At 40.3% G+C, this 18905-nt stretch overlaps 1 protein-coding gene across 50 annotated transcripts in view; it reads right to left on the reverse strand.

Moving 5' to 3' along the window:
- ANK2 (ankyrin 2) overlaps positions 1-18905 on the reverse strand; it is a 386902-nt gene that overhangs the window by 40884 nt on the left and 327113 nt on the right. For 20 of the 50 annotated variants that reach the window (XM_069459132.1, XM_069459141.1, XM_069459144.1 and 17 more), the window contains 5 exons: positions 10561-10785; positions 7735-7889; positions 5041-5252; positions 4525-4729; positions 2047-2143 (listed from right to left, as the gene is read on the reverse strand). In XM_069459132.1, coding sequence (XP_069315233.1) covers positions 2047-2143; positions 4525-4729; positions 5041-5252; positions 7735-7889; positions 10561-10785 — 894 coding nt within the window. Of the gene's footprint in view, positions 1-2046; positions 2144-4524; positions 4730-5040; positions 5274-7734; positions 7890-8878; positions 8978-10560; positions 10786-17146; positions 17183-18905 lie in introns of all 50 variants that reach the window. The other 30 variants (XM_069459128.1, XM_069459114.1, XM_069459098.1 and 27 more) reach the window with 4 other exon arrangements.

Below are 18905 nucleotides of genomic sequence, written 5' to 3' on the forward strand. Positions count from 1 at the left end.
CTTTCTTTCAAGTTCCTGATCCATCTCTCTTCTTTTTCTCTTATGGTGCTAAAACCTACATAGCATTTTAACCATTTTCAAGTGTACGATTCAGTCGCATGAAATACATTCACAGTATTGAGGAACCATCACCACCATCAATTTCCAGAACGTTTCGTCCTTCCAGAGACTCTGTACCCATTAAACAATAACCCCTCATTTTCCTCCCCACTCCGGCCCCTGGCAGCTTCCAATCTCCCTTCTGTCTCTATGAATCTGCCGATTCCAGGCACCTCATGTAAGCAGAATAATGCCGTATTCGTCCTTTTGTGTCTGACGTAGTTCCATAAGCGCGATGTTTTTAAGATTCAGCGTGGTTCCTGGCTCGTGTCAGGCACCCAAGATTACTTTCCTCTTTCTGCTGATCGAACTCTATTTGCCGTTTCTTTAATTGTCTGAGAGTTAAATTATTACTACATAACATAACTCCTTTTATTTTTGGTATTTTAATTGGTTTTATTTATTTATTTAATATTTTTTGCAGAGACAGAGTCTCGAACTTCTGGTCTCAAGTGATCCTCCCTCCTCAGCCTCCGAAGCTGGGGCTATAGGCATGAGTTACTGTTCCTTTATATTTTCCTACAAAATTGCTGAAATTTTTTTTTTTTTTTTTTTTACTGCAACTACTTTTATTTCTGGTATTATTTTCATTTCCGTGTAGTTCTGGGAGGTTTTTAAATAATCTTTTAATCGACAAATAAAAATTATGTATATTTATGGTGACTCCTCATTTCTTGATCTACCCTACAGGGCCGTCTATAAACGGTGTTGCCAACCAACATTCCAGTAGTATTTCTGAGTGACGGATTACATGGATCATTGTTGCTAGCCTCCATGGAACCTTCTGGAATCGATCTTTGCTTCATTGCTCATGGTATTCTATTTTCCACTTGTATCTTTCTATTGGGTTCCAGCGTAGGTCCCGAGAGTCACCTCTTCCTGGACATCCTCTTTATCCCAACGTGAGCACCCTGCACTGAATTCTTTTAGTACCTCTGGTCTACACCTCTCATTCAGGACGTGTTATCTTCTGGCGTTAGAGTGTAGATACATAACTGGCAGAACACACTGATGCACAGACGTGTAGACTCAGTAGTTGAGCCCTCTGGGTGGCTGGAACTACACAGTTGTGCCATCAAGCCCACCTACTGCTGTGGAGTTAGAACACACTGATGCACAGACGTGTAGACTCAGTAGTTGAGCCCTCTGGGTGGCTGGAACTACACAGTTGTGCCATCAAGCCCACCTACTGCTGTGGAGTTATATTTAACTATTCATGCATTTTTATCTTTTCTTCCCCCCTTACCCCCCACATAGGAATTTAAGTTTTAATCACGCTCAACTTGAGTTTTCTCGTCTGTAAAATGGACATAACGCCTCTTGCCCTATGTAAGTCACAAAGTTGTGAGATCAAATTAAAGAAATGTGAGGGTGCTTAGTAATCAATGCAAGACCATAAAAACAGGAACTAATTAATAAATTGAGTTAATGTATGCATAGGAAGTAAAACTAGATCGCTTTCCCTTTTTGAAAACGTGTGATACATAAATGGGAAATATGTAATGTGTTAGGATGTATAAGCGCCATTGAAACCTCTAAGCCATTTAGGCAATCCACGGTGGGCTTTGTGTTTTCATTATTATTCTGTTGGAAAAGTAGTTCAGGCTCTTTTGTGGACAACAGGAAATTATCACTCCTGAGACCTTTGGGACTGGAAAAATCAGCCGTGGCGGCTACAGCCCGAGTCAGAATCACACAGCCGAAGCAGACAGTCACTCGCTTTCTTAGATTTTACTCTAACCGGTAGTCCTTTGTCATGGATCTGTCACTATTAGATTTTCTGACATGGCCAGTTTAAAATATGCAAGTAAATGCGTACTATGTTTAAAATCAAACAGAAATAGCTGTCGAAGAATAAAGAAACAAGATAAAACAAAAGACAGGTTTTGGGAGGGGGAGGAGGACAATATCACAGTGGGCTTCTCTGCGAGACAGAAGCGTACCTACCTGGCTGACACGTTGGTGGTAAAGGAAACACATTCATTGACAAATGTCAACGGCGTAGTTCCTGTGATATCCTCCCACTGAGCCGGGGTGGTGCCACCTGAAATAATATGATTGTTGGGGGAAAAGTTAGGCAAAAATCCAAACTCCGGATTCTAAAATAAAGTCTTTGTGGTTCCGTGTTCAACAGCCCAATCCCACCCACCCCTCAAAATGACACACTGAAAACAAAATGACTAAAAACTACATGTTAAAAAATGACACATTGAAAACAAAATGACTAAAAACTACATGCTAAAAAATGACACACTGAAAACAAAATGACTAAAAACTACATGCTAAAAAATGACACATTGAAAACAAAATGACTAAAAACTACATGCTAAAAAATGACACATTGAAAACAAAATGACTAAAAACTACACGCTAAAAAGTGACACATTGAAAACAAACAGCAGACACTACCCCTCAAGGAACTCAATTTAAGGAAGTTATTTGAATAACTGTTTACCAGGCATTCTAGTCTCTGCCTGGCATTTTGAAGCTTTCATCGTAATTACTAGGCTCTGAAGCTAATTTTGAATTGTATACAGTTGATTATTTCAAAAGATCCTTTGGCCGACTAAGGAGCTGAATACTTCATTAAGATAATTAACAAACTAAATATGCTTTTGTTCCTGAGCTTCGTATTTTATGCAATTATTTTCAAAAAATGAAATTTCTTCTCAATTTACAATTGAAGATTGGCCAAAAAAAAAACCAAAAAACGAAAAAGGTTTGGAAAATATTAAGAGCTCAATAAATAATGCAGGGTGAATGAAAAAAATTAATGAATGCCAAAGGATGAGCCTCTGCCCATAGAAACATCACCATGAAGGCTGACGACTGCCTCTCTCATTTCCACCAAGAAATTAAGTTGACATAGATAAGGACAAAATTTTAGTCAAAGTGCTATGAGAAGAATATATGTTTGAAATGCACAAAAATCTTGACTGTGAAGTTTCTTAAAGAAGGGAATGATTTCTCAAAGAAAGGTTAGGAAAGTTTATTCTAGTAGGCCTTTCAAATATATATTCTTAGCATAACTATATAACATAGCAAAATACAAAACCCCAAATACCGAAGTATTTTTTAAATTAATACAGGCACGTACTTATTAATTAAAAAATAATTTTAATTATATTTAAGAAACTGTTTAGTAGAAACCTGGCTTAAGAATACGTAGATTAGATGATGTCTAAGTGCATATGGTATCTTTGTTTGATCGTTACAAAGGCAGGGGTGCCAAAGACACTCTAAGTTCTCACCTGTTTCACATCCATGCCATTATATCGCATGTTATAGAAGATTAATCATATACCCATGAAGCAAAAATTATGGGAAAGATACCCCAAAATCAAAGGTAATCATCAGAAATGAGCAATTGGGAAAGAGATCATTAAGATTTCTCTCTATACTCATTATTGTCCATATATTTAAAAATTTTGTTATATTATTAAACTTATGGGATCATCTCAATGGTTCTCTATAGTAAGTACAGAAAACATATTCATAAGAAGGGAGAATTAGAGAGAGAAAACAAAATAAAGGAGAACGTTTCTGCCAATATGAAGGAAAATGGGAAAAAAAAAAAAATTCTAACAATACCAAAACAACAAGGGATGGTTATTGTTCCTACGAATGAAGTATTAATATTTACTGAATGCTAACACCATGTAATTACTAATAAATAGGGAAATTTTCAGTTAAATTTTGTAGCCCTAAAACAGATTATTTGTGCGGGGTTTTTTTTTTTTTTTTTTTTTTTTTTTGCCTCTCACCATTTGTAGTGGTATCGTTATGAAAAGACAACGTTCTGGGAATAGCTTTTGAGCGTTTGGTAGTTGTCTGAAAGCTACTCCAACTACCAACTGAAAAGACCAAAAATTAGTTACTCATTAAAAACCTTTCCTTTGTTTTCCCAGGGTTAGGTCCATAGATCAATGATAAAGACATAACCAATTCCTAGACAGAACAGTTTGGTTTGAACTATTGGGTATAATTATTTAAAGTGCTATTTTTTTCCAGCAGATATAGGTGATGTCTTCAACGAAGGCTTGAAGCCCGGGCTTTGGAGGTACAATGGGCTTGGGTATGAATCCCAGTTCTGCCAAATATCTGTAGTATAACGTGGGCAAGTTATAGAACTTCTTTCAGCCTTGGTTTCCTTTTCAGCAAAATGGGGTTGAAGTTAGGGTTACTGTGAAGCTGAGAATAGCTATGCATATAAAGTCTCTAGCAGTTTCGTTTGGCATAAGACTTTATTTAGTGAATATTAGTTCCTTTCCTTCCATCTTTCATTTCTCTAGGTAATTAAAATGCTTTCCCTGAATGAAGGTATATAACCCTGCAGGCATCTTACGGCAAAGGTAATTTAATATTTACAACGATCCAAGTTTCTTTACTCAGGACTCTCTACTAACGTCGTCATACGTGATTCACCTGTTATGCTGCATAGTAATCTCAAGGTTGGTGCATCTCCCCCAAAACCGTTCAACATGACATCGCTTGAAGCTTTGGGGACAGGAATGGTCATGGTGATTGGCTTGTGGAATTTCCTTCTTCTGGGTTCCAACGTGACAATGGGGCTGAAGGTGGCTTTGTTGCCTAAGATCTTCTTCACCAGCTCACCGTGCATAGGTTGAGCCTTTTCAAAGTGAAGAAAAACATTAGAATAAACAATATGCCACTACATTTCGTGTCAAATTTGTGACCCAAAGCACAGCTGCTTGTCTTACAAATCAATTTGGTGAACTTAAAGCATGGCAATCATGGTTCGTACGCCCACGAATCTCTCTCACTAAAACTTCTTCATGACACCTGTGATCTCCTACGGCAGGTTTTGCTCATCCGGGAATAATTTGATTCTTTAACAATTTATTTCTCATCTGAGAGGGTAATTTTTCATCACTGGAATACAACGCTTGTTAGCATCGTTTGCCCCCAACGTGGGCATACCTGCAGGCCCACGCGGATCCGCTTGGTCAGGGCCCCCTCCGGGAAGACGGCCTGCACCTGCGGCACCACCGTGCTGCTCAGCACGCCCCCCTCCGGGCCGATCAGGTTACTGTCCTGCTTGATGCGGGACACCACGGCGAAGTACTGCGGGAAGTCCCGGGTGATGATCCGGCAGATGCGCTTCTTCTCCAGGTCTTCCGGGCTATCCAGCACTGAGACAAGAAAGGACCCACCTTCGTTCAGACACCAGGACTCCCTTCTGAAAGCATGCTAGCAAACTCATCAGCACGGTTAACAGTGAACAGAGGAGGCAGCAAAACTCTTTAAAAAAAAAAAAAAAAGCAATAGAAAGATTGAAAAAGCAGGACTAACCTAACAACATCAGAAAAGGAAAGAAAAACTGCAACCTTTCAAGATCCGCCAGCATTTAGCTTGCGTTGTTTTTTTTTTTTTCTTTTGTGAAAACTAGGAACTTTCCAGGGCTCTGTGAAAGAAAAGCGTCTCATTCCAGATGCCATGTTGCAGGGCCACCTTTGGAAATGAGAGGGCGTGAGGACAGATATGGAATGAAAATGAACCTGTTCTATTCTTGGTTCATGTGATGGAGAGGACGTTGTTTACGAGCGCCTTTTCTTTGCAAATTTCAAAGTTAGCTCAAAGGCCAGTTATTGTGGTTTTAAGAAGTAATATGGACCTTTGGGTTCTCCGGGGAACAGTGCAGAAATAAAATCTGTCTTGGAAGGGAGAGGTTCGTGTTTATGTGTTTACTTCAGTGTGATGGTTGTGTCTGAAATAGTCACTGTGGACAGGAAAAAAGATCAGTGATTATGGATTCAGGATGTCAATATTCTCCCGATGGCATCAGGAAGATGGATCAGGAGCTCTTTATAAATTGCATTAGTGTAGATATTTAAGGCAACACACAAAAAAATCAGACTGGTTTAAAATGTAGAAATTTGAACTAAGGGGAATTTTTAAAGGATTAGGGAAAGTTGTTCATTTTTAGAAATCATTTGCAATTCACAATAGAGGCAGGAGCAACAGCTATGTTTCTCTTGACTTTTAGGCACAACTAGATTGTCAAAGTGAGAAGTCCCAGGATCTGAGCATACATAATTGGAGACGGATGAACTAGCAAATACCAGCATATTTCCAAATTATTAAAATTATTCAATTAGTATTAAAATTATTAAAAGAACGTATTTCCAAATTTACACACATAAACAAATCTGATTCTTTGTCTTAAAATGAGCTTTTTACATATGTAGGAAGTTAGGAGTGGCCAAGATATTAACGTCTATTAGTAGCAACGTCATTGACGGGTAGATCCCTCAGAGGGGGATATCCTTACCTATCCTTACCCTAAATGATAGGAAAAGAAGTGGTTCCCAAGAAATAGAAGCAGCTAAATATTGCAGGGAACAACCTTTATCCATAAAAATCCTGATCTTTTTTTACTTTGCTTAGAAAGTACTGACCTACAGAGCTAGAGGGCATAATTTCTTCCTCCAGGCACCGTTCGGATAAGGTGAGCCTGGTTTCTATTCTCACTCAAACCTCAGCAGGAGGCAGAAAGAAATATTAAAGGAGCCATGGCTGGCCCACTCTTTGCCATCTGTGAGCCACACACGGCCAGTGGTCCTGGGACTTCTGAACTTGATAAACAGCTACACTTGTCCTTGAGTGTCCTGCTCTGTACAAAACGTGGCATGCTCTTGGCACTCGGGCAGAGAACTTGGCCTACTTGTGTAGTTACTTAAAGCACAATGTACCTCTTTCTATTGGGACGAGGACCTTTCTCTGAGCAACCTTTGGAGGACCGGGAATGAGCCAATTCCCTCTAGTCAAACCGAAATCTTACAACCTGTGGTTGAATGGCCCCAAACGGATTTAGGATTTACAGAGATTAAAGTTCTACTGAAAAACCAAGTGGCTCGATTAGATGTGTATTCAGTTCAACCCCGGCTAACTCCCTGTTGGAATTATAGGCAGCAGATGGAATGAACTTAATTTTCCCTAATAGTTAAGAAGAAATTATATTACCCTATACTAGTTATGCGCAGATGTAAGTTAAGTTCTGTAACAGAATAGCTTAGCACGTTTTATGAGCATTTTAAATATCTAATTTTTCAAGTCAGGCATGTTTAAAAATCATGGATTTACCCAGTGTTAGTTTGTTTTGTTATGAAATAACAATATCTATTCTGTCTCTTGCTTTAGGTTCAACAGAATTTACATTACCCTACGCTAGTTATGTGCAGATGAAAGTTAAGTTCTGTAACAGAAGAGCTTAGCACGTTTTATGAGCTTTTTAAATATCTAATTTTTCAAGTCAGGCATTTTTAAAAATCATGGATTTACCCAGTGTTAGTTCGTTTTGTTATGAAACAACAATATCTATTCTGTCTCTTGTTTTAGGTTCAAAATAATTTACATTAGAGACGGAAGCATTCTGTATCTCCTTGTTAAAACGAGGCGTTCGCTACCTTAAAGGGTTTTATCCGTCTGAATGTAACAGAAGTAAAGTTAAGTGAACGTGAGGTGTGCTCCAGCTCGTCGCCGCGGGAGCACGGCGGGGACCTGCCGTGGGGAAGTCACACAAGGGCCGCACACATTCCCCTGCTAGCTCACAGAAAAGAAATGGCTCGTGTTCAGGCTCCCGCTTTGCGTTTAAAACCCTTCCCCCGAAGGTACCTTCATCCATGCCGTTCAGGATTTCGTTCAGTTCGTCTTCCGTGTATTCGCAGAAGTGCTCTTTCCAGCTGTCCCCATTCTCACTGCGCAGGACCACCAGTTCCCTCTCCTTTCCTCGAAGGGCCGCGAAGTGGGGTATCTCCACGATGACGGGCCTGGCACAGCGATGCAGAACGGTTAGCGCGGACGGGAGCCCACCGACGGCAAGTACAAGCACCTCCGCTCTGTCTGTGGCAAAGTGACCTGGAATTCTCCTCTCTCTGGGGACAGGGACAGAGCGGGCCCTCCTCTGGAGCCCACTGGCCGGCACAGGGTCACACAGTAGCACTCCACCTCAAGGGGGCACCAGTCCTCGGGGACGTGCTGCTACCTTAAGCCAAATGACGTTTCCCTGTGAGTGCATGTGGCATTCTGGAACTTCTCCTTTGATAAATGCTAAGTAGGGCACATTTAACCAAAAGAAAATGTACATGCATATCTGTGATATGGGCCAATCTCCCAAAACATTTTCTACAAGGTGCAAATGACAAAATGGTTTTGGAGAGAAAAATGGCTTAAACGTTGCGTAATTGGATGTGTCGTAAATGAGGAGGAAAGTCGACTACTTGTGAACTACGGAGCCATGCACTCACGGTGTTTGCTTAAATTTTCCTCATTCCAGGGAACAATAGGCATGTGCACACAGCATGGCCCCCACGGAGCCCTCCAGCACACAGCCAGTTGTGTGCAATGCCTATTACAGCCACGATCCAGAGCATGCACTGTGCCCTACGAGATTTAGGCCACGATTCATCCTCGACATAGACAGAGGCTTTTGATTTTTGAGTCCAGGTTGCTTTGGTACAGACTCCAAACTCATCATAGCAACATCAGAACTAGCACAGAGTACAACTAGGCGGATCTCATGCGTCAACGAAAATGGAGGTCACAGCACTTTAAGGGAAAAGATATAAAAACATCACTCGAAAAGAAAAGTCACGTACCACAAGGGGTCAGAAATGGTCCACTAAAGATAGGTCATACAGAGTCGAAATCATAGAGAGGGACATGTCATGGGCACAATGACAGAAAGAGAAATCATATTGCAGAGCAAGGAGAAGAATGGGGGCTCAGCAGCCATCAATTTGTTTTAAGTCACTCCTACCCAAGGAATTTGGTTCCAGGAGGCCCCAGCTGAAGGATGCGGCTGACCAAGCTTTCTCCCTCATTAAGTGGGGGAGGAGCCGTTGGCAGGTGAAGTTTACTGAGTACATCCAAAGCAGCAGTGAAAGAAAGAACACAGGTAAGCTTCAGGTATGCTTCCCGCAGGATCCCAGCACCACCAGCTGGGCCGCGGGGGCGAACGCGGGTGTCACCCTGCGCTTGGTTCTGATCGCTCCCTTGGTCACAGAGAGCGAGGAACCGGGACCCGAAGTGTGCCGTGGAGGCGCGTCTGTGCCAGCACAGCACCGGCCGTGACATCGGTCCCGCTGTGGGTTCACCGCCAGGGCACTGGCCAAAAAAAGGGGGGCGAAAAAGGCTCCACGGGAAAGACAAGCTGTTGGGAATACGATCAAAACCCTGCTCCGTGCAGAGACCAGAGGTTTTCATGGATATTCCTCAACAGATTGGAAGATTGTTAAAAAGCCTAAAACTATCTGAGCATCGGGGCAGGGGGCGGGGGAAAAAGGGTCTGATAGACTGAATATGAAAAGAATCATCAGGGAATTGCTCCCTACGGAATGGCGTTTTCTGATGCAACCCAGAACTTCACAGGCTCCTTCTAAAACTCTGGTCTGTCTGAGAGGAGGACAGGAGAGGTGGTTGGTATAACTGGGAACTATAAACACACCCCTTTTTCGGGTGTGAGTATAATTTGGAGCAACCCTGCTAACGGTTTGCTCCAAATTACAAAGCTTTAGAACATCTCTCGGGTTCTAAAGCGAGACGACCGGTCCCCAATAAGACACTGGCAAAGCAAAGAGTTCATACATCTGAGGATTTTTCTCCCAGTGTTTCAGGCACCAAGACTTGGTATAACAAGACTTAAATACAATTGATCTGTTTCAAAGTGTTTTGAAACTTGTCCCCCTGCAAAACTGCCCCCTGTCGTCAGCGCTCAACAGTAGCTCCTCATTTCTGGGCACGTCGAGATGCCACTTTGATGTCATCGCAGCCGTACAAACAAACAGCAGAAAGAAGGAATGCTGATTCCTGCTCAGAATTGCCAAAACGAGCACGGCCCAAGTTCGTCTTGATGTTTCTGTCTTCATGCAGACTGCGGCTAAATAGACGGCCAGTGTAATTATGAGGCTCGAGGTAGCAATTTTGATAGCAGGAAAAAAAAAAAAAAAATCACGTGGACTAAGTTTTTAGGTACCTATAAAGGCAGCCCTGCTTTCCAAAAGGGAAGATCACGATTCTGTTTCGTAACGACGTGAGACTTTGAATTTATGTTTGGAAGAGAGCAGCATTTTTTTTCTTTAGGACTTTACCACTTAAAAGTTCTCAGATGAGGAAAAAAAAAAAAAAAAAAAAACTATACCTACCTCTGGCTAAAACATGGTTATTCACCTGGGGAGTCTGGCAGCTACTATCACATCTAAAGAGAAAGATTAATCATCAGCCTGCACGTTTAGCTCGTGAATGCCTTCGAATGCCAGGCGTGGCAGTGGAGTCACACAGCGAGGTGCCACTTCCAATTTTTAGAAAGGTCACGGGAGCCAACAGGAGGACTCTTCTTTCAAAACGGTCTGACGTGCCTTTTTCCCATCCCATCCTAGTGAGCTCGTGGACGGGACACAAGCTCGTCGGTGACTAAGAGGGAGGCTTATCAGAGACCCTTACCCAAGGAACTGAGCACCAGACGGTCCAACTTCAATCAGGCGACTGGCCAGCCCTTCTCCCTCCACCATGGGCGGCATCGTGGCCAGTCTGTGGCGCTTGACCAGGCGGCAGGTGACTCGCGTTGGGGCCGTGCATTTCCGAGGCGGAATGATGATGCGGAGCCCGTTGTGTCTGCATCCCCGCATGGCCCCGCCGCGGGCATCCACCATGAAACTCACCAGAAAACTACAAAACCGAAACAGACGATCAGATACGTTTGGAAATATCGGAGGCAGATAAGCACCTCTGTCCAGTAAATTTCTTCCTCCGTAATGCTTTGTTCTCAAAACATCTCTCTTTTTTTTTTTTTTATTATTATTTAAATGCATGGTGGTATGACATTTGCTTTTAAAAATTCTTTTAGTTTCTAGCAATGACTTGATTTTATTTTTGTTTTTTATTATTATTATTTAAATGCATGGCGGTATGACATTTGCTTTTAAAAATTCTTTTACTTTCTAGCAATGACTTGATTTTATTTTTGTTTTTTATTATCATTATTATTTAAATGCATGGCGGTATGACATTTGCTTTTAAAAATTCTTTTACTTTCTAGCAATGACTTGATTTTATTTTTGTTTTTTATTATTATTATTTAAATGCATGGTGGTATGACATTTGCTTTTAAAAATTCTTTTATTTTCTAGCAATGACTTGATTTTATTTTTGTCTTGTTTGAATCCGCAGCTAAAAAAAATTCTGACTTTTGTTGACAACAGTGACATTAAATATAAACTGTAACAATATGTTACATTATATTATGTATAACATATGTATATTACATATGTTACATTAAATATAAACTGTAACAATATAACTGTAACAATATGTCCGGCTGATTTTGAAAGAAAATGGAATGAAATTATATAAGGGACATGGACAAGTTTCCTTTGGTTATAAATACAAAGACTTCTGCTTCCTTCTATGCATGTCCTGAAAAATCCACATGTCGAAATAATGTGAGGATACAGCAGAGAGGAAACACCCAACTGCGGTTCTTCTGCATCCTGCTCCATCATCATCTTACCCAGGATGCAGGTTTTGAACCGATTATATGCTAAAGAGGAAGCAAGCAAAATAACTAAATGTTTGGGATAGAACCAATTTGCTGGTTAAAATATACTTTTTCACTTCTTAAGGAGGATTTTCTCCGCCATACCATTCTAACTAAAACAGAGGCGGGGGACAGGGACCAACCAAGTGTTCAGGGAAAGGGGAACCATAATATAATCCCAGGTGACTTGCTTTGTTTATTTAAGTGCACCACGAGAAGAGGTTTGTCTTGACTTTGAAGTCGTTTGCTTTGGGGTGCTCTTAACAGATCCTAATCCAGCTTAATTTGAATGCTTGTCACTGTGTTAGTCATAACAGTCGTTAAGGTCTCTCAGGCACGCACTCTGCCAAGAAGCAACGATGAAACTCCACAGCAATCTGACTGTTGTGCACCCGTACACAAAGACACACACAAACATTGTCACACAAATGACATTAATGCCTTTCCCCATTTTTTGGTTGCAGCTGCAAGATCTTTACACCCACGTCGAGGTGTATCGTGGATCTATTTAGAACGTAACCAGCACGGAATCATCCCACGATAGCTTCGCCACGCCTAGGCATTGTCGCCATGACAACATTTAAGACATTCGCAAGGTATTCCATCAGAGTTAAGTTATGGGACAGAAACACATTTAGGTTATTTTTAGACAAATGAAGAAAAACATATCTTAGCATCGTCTTCACAGCAGAACACAGAACTCACTAAACATGCTATTAAACAGAAATCCTGTTGCCAGGGATAAAATCGGGTGCAAAAGAGCCCAGAGTGTCTGTCGGCAGCACGTCATGCAGTAGGAGACCGAGGGAGAGCAGCGGGTCCCCCTGCATGCAGGAGCCAGGCTGGGCCCACCATCCACGCCTGGCCCTTCGAGTGCTCAGGAAGGGAACAAAACTGGAAGCACAATCAACAGCTCAGTACTCAAGTGCTGACATTCCTGAGCTTTACCAAAATGTAATCAGAAAAGGCTGCTTTTCTTACTACTAGTCTTCATGCATGAATTCTTTGAAGATTTCTTTTTTACTTGACTTTGAAATGTTCTATCGCTCACAAAAAAAAGAAAGAAAAAACTGATAATGCTTCTAGATGAAGATTTTTCTTTCCATTTTTGTTATTCTTATTGGGTATATTATGTAGAATTGTGTAAAAAAGTAGTAAAAATAACTGAAGTTTCAACTAGTACTGCTTCCAAATTCATTACCCTGTTTCTGACTCATTGAGAATTAAGATTAATATTTCCTTTGATTGTTTTTTTTTTTTTTTCATCTTTGGGTTATTACCTCCATTGATCCTCATAATGGGAACTCAAGCTAGTAAGGAATTATCATACATCTGCTTAATGTTATCGATACTCAATGCCATGTGTACCTTTCAAAGGCACTGAGAAGTTTCCACACTTTATTCCAAGGATGGTTTGTGGCCTATATAATATCAAGTCTCCGTCTAGAAGAATAGGGAGAATATCTTCCGGTGGTTCATTCTCTAAGGAGTAGACTGAAGTAGCTATGTTCTTGACTGTAACGATGTTTAAATAACTAGATGTTAGATTCCTTTCCCTGATTCTGTGTTACTGACTGTCCCTCTTGAAACCCTCTTTTTGTTCTCACTTGGTCCCTAATTCCTAAGCTCCTTTTTTCATGCGACATTTGTTATCCCCCTATTAAGTGCCAGGCGCCCTGCTAGGAACTGAGGACACAGCAGCTGCCGAAGTCCCAGATGTCAGGTGATGGTTTCATCATTGCTTAGCACTGCTCACTTTGCTGGTCAATGAGAAAAGACTATATAAGTCCCCATATAGGAGCCATGAGCAGTGACTGTGTTCTCCATATTTCCTCCTGTGTCCCCGGGTGCCTAGCACAGTGTCGGAGCACTTAGTAGGTATCCAATAAATAACTGTTGAATAAGTCAATGAATGGAAGAGTGAAAAGGCAAGCTGGATATATTTATGTCTGACGGAGAAGGCTACAGCAGGAGGCAAATTAATTCTTCGGTCTCTGGACAATCAGAGCAGTCAGAATTCATTCAAGGCCGGGCGCGGTGGCTCACGCCTGTAATCCTAGCACTCTAGGAGGCCGAGGTGGGCGGATCATTTGAGCTCAGGAGTTCGAGACCAGCCTGAGCAAGAGTGAGACCCTATCTCTACTAAAAATAGAAAGAAATTATATGGACAGCTAAAAATATATATAGAAAAAATTAGCCGGGCATGGTGGTGCATGCCTGTAGTCCCAGCTACTCGGGAGGCTGAGACACGGGATCGCTTGAGCCCAGGAGTTTGAGGTTGCTGTGAGCTAGGCTGACGCCACGGCACTCACTCTAGCCTGGGCAACAGAGTGAGACTCTGTCTCAAAAAAAAAAAAAAAAAAAGAATTCATTCAAGTCGCGACACTCGGATGTAGCCAAGCTGTTGGGAAGGGCTATCCTTCATGTTAAATATTCTCCAGGCCTATTCTTCCTCCACAATGAGAGATCTGATACATTTATTTCTCTTGATAGAGGATTAGCAGGAAGTGGGAGTGAGTAAAAACAAACGGTTTGAACCTGACACAATAAACAATTGCATTAGGAATGAAAATCATATGAAGAAAGACCAACGATGGAGAAATCAAAATAAAAGTACTTAAAGACTGCAGCTGCTTTAGTAGATAAATTTACCTACAAGTAAGTATCTTTGTGTCATGATAGATCTGGAAAATAATATTTAAGTATTGCACCAAAATGCAAGGTGAATTGGAAAAATTAAGGTGCCAATATGCATAATTCAGAGAAAAATATTAAATTTCTAAAGAAGACAAGCCTTTATTTTTTGGCAAGTACTAAAGGACACAGACTAAAAAAAAAGCTGACAAGTTTTAGTGATGGAATTTTCTTTAGACAGAGAAAGCAAAAGAAAAGAGAGTGAAACAGAAAGATGATAAGACATAAAAAGATTAGAAGACACAAAAGAGCTAAATATCAATAGTGAAAATGAACAAAAATGTTTATAAATCTAGCAAAAAAAATCTAAGCAAATTAGACTCAAAGAATATAATTGCCAATTAAACAACTAATAAATGCTGAATTTATGGAACTGCATAATAAAAGAACTCTTTAAATAAGAAGGAATAGGAAAAATAATGACTCCAATTTGTATCTAGGTGCTGATAAAAAGTCTATTGATAAGAGTCAATATGCTAGTCAATTAATCTCAATAGTTTATAGTATAAAATTTTGTAAGCATTTGAGCATTTTCATTAAAAATACCAGAATGTCAAAAAATGCCACTACTTGGACAGGTAAGAGAATTAGAAGATAGTCAAGTACAGTTATTCCGCGATGTATAAAACAATTGCAAAAAAGCAAATTGTAAGAGACCATTTCTGTTCATGTATCAGGAAAAAGTGAAAGGTTGGAAGCTGTGAGTCATGAGATGAATGAATTCACAAATCGGAGTTGATTGAATAAATGTGATTTTTCTCACATTCGCAAGACATTAAAAATGAGACAATATAATGCATATAAATATTTGGAGACGGGAAGAATCAAAGTAAAAAGATGGGATTGAATATGTACAGAGGAAATGGTACATGGATTGAAGCTCAGCTTTGTGGTCTATAAACTTCAGGCCTGAAGCCTCACCTGTCAACGAAAGATAATCCTATGACCACTTAAGGTTGTGGTGAGAATTAAGTCATGTGTGGGTAAAGCATACAGAATTCAATAAATGCTTGCTCTCATCATTTTCTTTTCTCTACTCCCATAGGATGTTATATATTTTGAATATCTTAAGAATGATAACATAACACAATACACCACCTGAAAAATAAATGGAGAACCTGACATTTATTGAATACCTAGAATGAACCTGTAACTAAGCTAAATAGTTTAATAGGATGATGGAGTTATTAGTTTATAAAATTACTACTTAAATAAGATATTAAAAAAAATACTATCATCACAGAGCACATCACAGGAGCGAGTACCATGTTCTTCTTCCCTGGGTCTAGATATATCTGCCTTGAATTAATGTTGTAACCTCAGGAAAGTCACTGAACATCTTTAGGTTTCAGTTTTCTTATCCATACAAGGAGAGACTTCGATTAAAACTCTCAGTCGCCTCTCAGTATTAAAATTCTACGTGCCATTTACTGTTAACTAGGTTGGGAAACCTACTAGGTTGGAAAACATTTGTTTTCCATTTCAGATGCTCTGAAAAAATTCCTAATTGGAAAATAAACTGCTATGACGTCAAGAAATATAGATCATATTTGCTGTATGGTGAAAACAGCTACTTTGCAGAAAATGTGCACACAGACTGCCTAAACATTGACTTAAGGCTGCACCGACAAAAAAAAAAAAACATCACGGGAGACACTTGGCTTTAATTGCATATCTCACTCTCCCAATGAAATTCCGCAATCATGCAAAGGAGAAACCCAGATTGGAGTTTTCTAAATTGTGAGATACGGTGTTATCACAATTTAAAAGGGATAAAAGCAGAAGCAATCAACCGTTATTATGCAATGATTTGCCTACAAATACACAATTTGATTAGCTAAACAGGTGCATGCTTCAGAGGGGGGAGCGGTCAACATTGATTCGGGCTTTGGAAGAATACATCCTCCAGCCCAAAAGTTACCAATCCTTAGTTTGTCTTTTAATTCATTCAAGATCATGGGATGGAGATGGGGGGGGGAGGAGATTGCAGCATTCAGAGTTAGTAGGTAAAGAACGGGGGAAAAAAAAACCCAGGGTGCTTCAGTGATCCACACATACATAGCAAGAGGCCTTAAATCTGAGTCTGGAGGTACCGAGAGAAAAGCACATCTTGAGTTCTTTCTCCTCTGTAATTCCCTTAATCCCTCCCTGACCCTCCAAATTCCATAAACAGAAAAATCGATGGAAAATGGCTTTGAAAAAAAAAAGTGGTTCAAAATGTTAAAATCACCGATTATTTATCAATCACTGTGTCCATGTACAGAAAAGAGAACATTTAGCATGTGTTTGAGAAAAACGTTTAAGGATGGAGATAAAAGTTTTCAAAAACGGAAATATAAAACCGTCTTTTTTGTAGACCGACAAACTGGTAGTATCAGGTGACGACAGAATAAAAATGCTATCATTAGCAGGCTGATAGGAACTTTTAATAAAGTTTATCAAAATCAATAACAGAATCATGAATATTTTTAGAACACCGACTGAGCCACCCTAGAGTACAATTTCCAAAATATCAAAAGGTTGCATCGAAAGCTGTACTAGCAGGGCAATGTGCTATTAATAAACTTTCAGCTTTTGGCTCACCTAGAATACGATATTTTAAAAAAACTCAAAAAACAAGACAAAAAAAAAAAAAAAACCCTCGTAAGTGCCACTTAAAATCATAGCCTTAGTGAAACTGTCTCTTTGGCTAGGTATCTTCGCACTAAAGCATCCTGAGGCAGGGGCTATGCAGAAGGAGAGGGCGACAGGGGAGAGGAACAGCTAGCATGGTCAGAGGAGAATTATGCAGAAGTTCACCTGCTGTTGTCACGATCAAGACATGGAGAGGTGCGGCTGCAACAGAATAGATACTTTAGCACAGAGAAGGGATGGAGAAAGTGAAATACAAAAAAGGAACTCAGAAGAGACTTTCAACTGAAACATATTACTTATATACCGATACAAGTATTCATCGAAAAAAAAAAAAAAGAAAATCCAAATGAGACACAGCTCTACACAAATGCCGAGGGAAGAGCGAGGGATGGGGGCTTGGTGGTGACTCCCAGTTTAGGGCACCGGGGCTGTTATAAAAATCACTGGAAATGGGATTTGTAGTGATTCAACATCGGCTTGTGAGGGCACTCAACAAAGTCTAAGTGTCCAAAACGCTGCAAAACAGCAAGGGGTCTCATAATGAAAAACGTCAAGTGTTTTGGTTTGACGGACTTCGTTTTGATGCAAAAGCTTTTCATTCATACCTGCAATACTTTAAAAATTATGATAACGCCCTTGAGGGCTCCCACAGAAGAAATGCAAACAGAAAGACACAATTTAAAGTATAGCTTCGAGGACAAACAGTAGCATAAACCATAAGGCAGAGTAGGTAACATTAATTACCTACTAGAAGAGAACGAAAAACTATGCAAGCAAAGTCTTGGTGCTTTTGTCAAGACTTTGTTCCCAGCTTTGGGGACTGCTATCCTCCTCGTGGGTCGCAGTGTCTAATCCCCCTACAGTTCTGCCTGCTGCTCCTCTTCTAGGTACAGGTCTGCTCTTCCTTAAAACCCTCTATATGGTTCCACATGGCTCTCTTGTCTTCCCTACACCCGATGACATACAAAAGGATACATGTCTATTGAACCAGAAATCTAATTTTACAAAACAGTTGTTTTGCTACTTGTTATAGAACAATTTTCTTCACCTATCTTCATGTATCTAAAAAAAAAAAAAAATCCCTAGTGTTATGAAATACACGAGCAACCAAATTAACAATGTCATGAATTGACATGTCATTGTTAGCGCTTGCTGTCATTACGACACTGCAAACTGATGACTCTTGGAATAACAACGTTTAAGATGAGTTATCAAGCTAGCTTTTGCTAGGAACTGTGCCTTACATCTTCTAATTCATTATGCACTTAGGAAATGAAGGATTGTAAAATTCAAATGTCTGGGATGCTAGAAATAACTGTCGGTTAGTCATTGTGAATCAGTAGGCAACTCTTTAAAGAACAATGAAAATATTGCTGTTAGTCTTTCTTTTGCCAGCTATTGGCTGTATCTTAGGGGCAGAACAGATTTTTTTAAAATCATTCATGCTCTTCCCTAGTCATGGACATTAGTCATTAGAAACATAGACTAGAGGTAAAATAAAATCGCCAGTACTGCTTATTGGTAGAAGCTGTGTCTTCTATGAATTTAAAATCCCTTTATAGGCTGGGCACGGTGGCTCACGCCTGTAATCCTAGCACTCTGGGAGGCCGAGGCGGGTGGATCGCTCGACATCAGGAGTTCGAGACCAGCCTGAGCAAGAGCGAGACCCCGTCTCTACTAAAAATAGAAAGAAATTATATGGACAACTAAAATATATATATACAAAAAATTAGCCGGGCATGGTGGCGCATGCCTGTAGTCCCAGCTACTCGGGAGGCTGAGGCAGGAGGATCGCTTGAGCCCAGGAGTTTGAGGTTGCTGTGAGCTAGGCTGACGCCATGGCACTCACTCTAGCCCGGGCAACAGAGTGAGACTCTGTCTCAAAAAAAAAAATAAATAAAATAAAATAAAATCCCTTTATCAA

This window comes from Eulemur rufifrons, chromosome 26, assembly GCF_041146395.1.
Source record: "Eulemur rufifrons isolate Redbay chromosome 26, OSU_ERuf_1, whole genome shotgun sequence".
Classification (NCBI taxonomy): Eukaryota; Metazoa; Chordata; class Mammalia; order Primates; family Lemuridae; genus Eulemur; species Eulemur rufifrons.